Source organism: Tachyglossus aculeatus, chromosome 11 (assembly GCF_015852505.1).
Source record: "Tachyglossus aculeatus isolate mTacAcu1 chromosome 11, mTacAcu1.pri, whole genome shotgun sequence".
In the NCBI taxonomy this organism is placed as follows: domain Eukaryota; kingdom Metazoa; phylum Chordata; class Mammalia; order Monotremata; family Tachyglossidae; genus Tachyglossus; species Tachyglossus aculeatus.
In genome coordinates, this window is record NC_052076.1 from 2,152,910 (window position 1) to 2,159,002 (window position 6,093).

The 6,093-nt window shown below is 55.8% G+C and overlaps 1 protein-coding gene across 1 annotated transcript; it reads right to left on the minus strand.

Annotated features, from left to right (window-relative positions):
• Window positions 1-249: 249 nt before the first annotated feature.
• LOC119934107 (interleukin-37-like) lies at window positions 250-4,050 on the minus strand. Its single transcript, XM_038753506.1, has 6 exons — window positions 3,933-4,050; window positions 2,616-2,729; window positions 1,843-1,976; window positions 1,058-1,282; window positions 371-563; window positions 250-308 (listed from the first exon to the last, which is right to left on the minus strand). Exons 1-6 carry the CDS (start codon window positions 4,048-4,050, stop codon window positions 250-252), a joined length of 843 nt encoding a protein of 280 aa, XP_038609434.1.
• Between the last annotated feature and the right edge of the window lie 2,043 nt (window positions 4,051-6,093).

The window sequence follows — 6,093 nt, forward strand, 5'->3', positions numbered from 1 at the left end:
GGAGTGTTTAGCTCCGTATTTTAATGTTCTTTAACTTGACCATTTTAATCTATAATCTCCTTTTACAGTTGTAATTTGCTCTCCTTGTTCTACAGGCCTTGTGAGACAGGATCTGTGTCTTGTTTATCTTGTGCTTAGCACATAGAGTTTAATAAATACCATAATTAATGGTGATAATTAAATACCATAGTAATGGTATTGTTACCAGGGGAACAAACACTTTGGCTGTTATCAAGGAAACATTTAGTTTCAGTTGTTGCAGTGTGGCGGAAGCTGGGTGTTCCTCACGCCAACTAATTTTTGGGTCCCTTTAGGCAGAAGGAAATTCCCTCAAACCCAGGCCTCCCGTGAAGAATCAGCCAGCTCCGACCTCTGAAGTCAGTGCATTTTTCGAGCACCCGAAGAGGGTATGTAAATTCGAATTTTGGGCTCATCTGGGTTTTAGCGTAGATTTCTTCGCTCAGCCACGTTGGGACGATACCCCCATTTTGAACTTTACTTTCTGTCAGGGAGAGTAGCAGTGGCAGCCCCAATGCTGCTCCCACCTCGGGGGGCATTGACAACTGAGGAACAAGGAGAGGTGTCAGGAAGGGTCTGTGGTAGCCCAATCCTCACCATCTCCTCTGCCCCCCATCCAAGCTCCCTTCTCCCTCTGCCCCTCTGCCGTGCACGCTCCTTAGTGACTCATACCTGTGGGGTCTGCCCCGCCAAGGAAGGAGTTTAATGGGTACAGGGAGCTTGAGGGGCACCGAGACAAGGTTGACGGGACTGAGTTGGAAGAGGCCGGGAACTTGGCACTGTTTCTGCTTCCTGGCCGCCCCCCATCAGGGCCCACGGAAGAAGGACCAGGTGGAGAAGAGGCTTCAGGGCTTGTCTGGGGGAGGCGGAGACACTCTGGGTCCCTTAGATCTGAGAGAGACCCCGGACTGAGCTGGATCCTGGGAAAGGAGAGGACGTGACGGTGAGGGTTCAGGAGGAGAGCAGAGCAGCTCCCTCTGAGCAGAGTGAGGAGCCCTGCCTGGTCTCATTGGGCCCCGGACCCACCAGACTCTCAGACCCTCATCTGGCCTTTTTTATTTTGAAAAAGAAAATCTGTGATCTGGGTTTCTCCCAGTCTGTTCGTCAGGGTGACGGGCTCTTCGGGATAGGGGGAGGTGCAGATGAACCAGCCTAGGTGAGCCGCCGATTGAAAGCTGACCGTGCCTGTCCCGGTCGGTTTTATATAAAAGGTGAAGCGATTAGACTTGTCCCCGTTGTGGTACAGATCCATGATGTTCTTGTCCTGAGGGAGGGGAGGAACGGTGTGACGGGGAAGAAGCTTGTGGGGAGACAGAGGGGACGGGAGTTCCAAGACTGCTGGGATTAATCAGCTTCCCACTGCATCCCAGCCCTGGCTGCTGTCCCACTGTCCAGATTCCTCTCCCACTGCCCCAGGGGGACCTCACAGTGATGGGTGTGTGGGGCAACATCGGATCAGGGTGAGGCCAGACAATCTTTTGTGCCCAGCTTTTTGCCACTGCTGTCCCCTGCTGCCCCATGGCACACTGCCCAGGGCTTTGTCTGTTCAATAAACTGAGCCCTCAACACCTCAGCCACAAGGCCAGAATGCCCCCTTCGCTCAGGGCATAGCGCTGGTCCCCTTAGATGGGGCCCACTTCGGAAAATGTGGCTTGGGGGAAGGGCCACCTGGCAAGGGCAGAGGGCTCTCCGTTAAGCAAATTTGATGTCAGAGTTATTCAGAGTGACCCAGGAGACAGGTTCTGGGTGGACACATAAGCACCCTCACCACTGTGTACACAAGTTTCTGTCTTGGGGATCAGGTTCCCATTCCCCGGAACTCACCTTCACTTCCAAAGTGGGTTGGCCTCCGGACCCAGTGCAGCATAAGCACCGGTCTCCTCCCTCTATTCCCAAGTAAATGGAGTTCCCTGATGCCCCAGACTCGCTGCCCTGGACGGGTAGGATCCAAAAAACGGCTGAGAAAAGGGCAGAGGGAGATGAAGTGGGTACTGTGAGCTTGTCGTGGAGCTGGAACACAAGATGGGCTGGGGGCAGGGCCCCTCAGGGCGCTCTGCTCAGCTGGCAGGGACTCCAGGGGAAGGAGAGAGCCTCCGGGTTCATCTTTCTGCACTCTGACCCCTCTGCCCTGGGCTGGGCCACCACTGTACCACAGGCAATGCTCCTGTTCAGCCTCCACATTTCCCTGCCCCCTCTCCCCCTCCTTCCACCTGCTCAGCATCCTTCCACAATCTAGCCAACACCCGATCAGAAATTGTTCCTGGGCAGGATTGGAGAGCAAGGGGGCCGTCTCCAAAGTGGCCTCTGCTCCAAATAAGTAGGGTGGGGCCCCCAGCAGCACCGGTAAGAGTGTCTAGCTGAACGTAGAGCTCTTCTGCCTCACTCAGGCTTTCCACCCCTTATCCCACACACTGTGCTGCCCGTGCCAGCCCCAAGACCAAGCTGTGGTCCCGGATGGGTCCTCGACCTAGGAGGGGAGGAGGGTGGGGTCTCCGGTCCCCTGGGAGATCGGCTGGGCTCAGCAGCAGCAGCACCCATCCCTCCAACGTCCCCAGAGGCAGGGAGGGATGCCAGAAACGGCCAAATCGGTGACTCACTTGGCTCTGTGTTGTCAGTGCGGTGGGCAGCTATGAGGGTCTTATCAACCAGGAACAGGTATTTGCCAGATATATCACACAGCGTCCCAGTAAGAGTTGCGTTCTTTTCTTTTTCTTAAAGGAGTCGGACAAAATGTGAGTGAGGTGAATCTCAGTCTGGGGAACATAGCCAACAAGCAATGGATTCCGTGAGGGCGCCGGCAAACAGTTAAAGTCATCTAAACTAGGCAGCTAACGGGCCTGATCATCACTAGTCCCAGTTGGTGCTTGCTATTTCTGGGTCGATTTACCGCGAAGTGGGTTTCTTTGCCTTTCCTATCCAGGTTGTCTCCTGACCCCTGTTCTCTACCTTTTCCACCATTGGCGGGGTGGGGAAGGGTGTGGGCTGCTTGAGGACTCGTGGGGCCCAGACGGAGGGAGCCCGGCTGCCTTTAGTAGTCCCCCAGTCCAGCCCCCTCCCACCAGGCGGGAGGACCAAGCTGGGAGCGGAAACCTTTGCAAATATCGAGAGCAGTGGAGACCTTTGAGGTTTGAAAGTTAGGATGTTCGTGTGTTTGCAAGCTCCTTGTGGGCAGGGGCTGCCTTCAGTTTATGATTCTGGTATATTCTTCAGAGCCTAGTACAGTGCTACAAAGGAGGCACTCAACACACTAATGGTTTTCTCCAAGCTTTCCCGGCCAGTCTTCTTGCTCTTCCTGTTCTCTACCTCCTGCTCTGCGTGGCACTTTGGTTCTCCTGCGTTTCTCCCTGCCCTCCTGCACTTGTTTTCCCTTCTCCAGTCCTCTCCCCTGTGGTCTCCCAGGTCCAATTCCCACCTGGGGGTCCCTGGTTTCTGGTTCTGTCTGTAATCTATGTGACTCTGACCCCTCTGCCCACCCTTTGTGCCTTTTCCTCCTCCCCTGGCCGCCCCCCGGGCCGCAGTGCAGTCACACGCTGTGGAAGGGGTTGCTGAGCGCTTTGCTGCTGGGTGAAATTGTTCTGGGTCAGCAAACAAGTGGAGGTAGGGGGTCACCAAGCACCTCTGGGCCAGGAGCTGGAGCAAGGATGGACAGAGTTCTGGGAAGTAGTCCGAGTGAGTCCCCGCCCTTTATCCGCTCTACCCAGACCTCCCCATCTGGTCGCCAGGGTGATTTTGGGGGGGCCTTGTCTTGCAGCAAATTCACCCCTTATTTGATCAGCCCTCCATGTCATTTGGATTGGGCAGCCTCAGTCAGAGGGCCGGACACTCTCCCAGGGTGAGAACTGAGCCCAAGGACTGGAGCTGGGAAGCAGGGCCACAAGGAAGGATGCAGCTTGGGGCACCAGCTTGGGGCTCACCCCCAGCCCCTAAGATAAGCTGCAGTTGCCCCACTGGGGCCTGATACAGCTGCTGCCCCTCTGGGATCACCCCTGCGATGCCCTGGAAGCAACCAGGGTACCTCAGACTCTGGGGCATGGAGGAGCCGGATTTCCCAACCCACCACCTCCCCAGAGCCACCCCACACCCCCCGGGGGCTGCTGAGGAGGTCCAGAAGCTGCCATCTCTTTCCCAGCACCTGACAAAGCCCAGAGGCGATCGCTACTCATCTTGTGGTATCCAAAGTGGCATCTCCCCACTCTGGTCTGCGAGGGAGACTCCCACGCTGGTCTCTGATCCCAGCCGGACATGGTGCAGTCAGCTCGGCTCCTGGAAAGTCGTGGTGGGTAATTTTGGGGGCATCCTGGCTCCAGGGACCAACACCAACCCCCAGCCCCATCTCTCCCTTCCTTCCTCCCCCTGGCACCCCTGGCACTCAGAGGCCTGGTGTCAGGATACAGGGATCCTGACCTCTACTGCTATTATTATTATTATTGCAGAGTAATTGGTGAATGGTGGTTCGTCAGTCGCAACTGAGATACCCCACCCCTTCTGTCTCCACTTGGAGTCCTACAGTCCCGGGGCCCTCCAAGGAGAGGCTTCATCTTTAATAGCCATAGATACGGCTCCCCCAGGAGCAGCCCAGAGCCACTGTCAACCTGAGATCCACTGCTGTCAAAGGCTTTGGGTAGTAGCGGGGGCAAGGGGGGGGTCATTTTGCCTGATGACCTGGAGCAGGAAGTCTCACTTCAGGGACTTCTCTCCCTCCTCTACTCATAGTTTCCCAGGGACGGGGATGGGAGAAGTGAGAGTGAAGGAATTTACAAGCCCCATCTCATAGTTCGGGTTCAAGAACGGGAGTATTGGGCACTAAGCCCCAGTGAGTCACACAGGGCTCAGGGTAGCTCAGAAAATAGCCAGACATCCATAGGCAGAGCTGCCTTGGAGCTCTGGAACAGTTGTTTCGGGCCCACCTGTAGTCTCCTTTGGGCCCCAGCCTGACCCCCTTCCCACCCTGGGGGGACGAGGCTCCGCCAGGGCTAGTTCTCCCACCCACCCCCAACCCCCGCGGCCAGGCCAGAGCCAGCCTGGGAGCCAAGAAGCCACCCCCGGGAGATGAGTCCGGGCAGGACAGGGCCCTGGGGCCGACAGAGACCAGCAGAGGACAGTGAGGCAGCTCACCTAGCTGCAGCCAGATGGGCAGGCAGCCATCCCCGTGCTTACCCGCAAGGTTTGTCTGTGCGTCACAGCTCCGGCCGCTCCTGCAGGCTCTGGCCAGCTGGCTCTCCTCAGCCTCCTACCCCCTTTTATACTGTCGGGCTGTAGGTGGATCTGGTTATGTGGGGCTCGGGAGGTGTTGGGTGGGGACCGAGATGCCCATTTCCTGGTGGTGGAGGATCCCACGGGAATCTCTGGGTGCTAGAGCTATCGCTACAGACTGGAATTTGGGGAGGGAGAGGTCCCTGGCAGATGCCATTGTGTGGGAAACTTGGGGTCCTGGTAGCTGAATGTCTAAACCAAAAGAGATTTTCCAACTTTCCAGCCGCTGACAGCAGTAATATTATTTATTGACTACCCCTTTGGTGCAGTGCACCATACTAAGGGCTTGGGAAGTACAGAGAAAAGAAGTGACGTGTGTCCTGTCCACAAGAGGCTCAGACTCTAAATGCGCGGGGTTGGCATTGCGGAGACCCTGTTGATGGATAGTCTTTAGGCTGGGACTTTACAAAGACAGCAGCCACGTATTATAATAATAATAATAATGGTATTTGTTAAGCATTTAGTATGTGCCAGGCACTGTACTACGTGCTGGGGTGGATACAAGCAAATCGGGTTGGACGTAACCCTGTCCCACATAGGGCTCGCAGTCTTAATACCTATTTTTCAGATGAGGTAATTGAGGCCAAGAGAAGTTAAGTGACTTGGCCAAGGGCACGGAGTAGACAAGTGATGGAGCTGGGATTAGAACCGAGGTCCCTCTGACTCCCAGTCCCGGGCTGTATCCACCAGGCCATGCTGTGTATGTCTTGATTCTTGTGGGTTGAGTGCCCGCCACAGCTAACAGCCAGAGGCCCAGCTGGCTTTGAGCACCTCAGCCTCTTCCAAACCTAGGCCAGTGTAGGCAGCTTTTGGACATAAAGG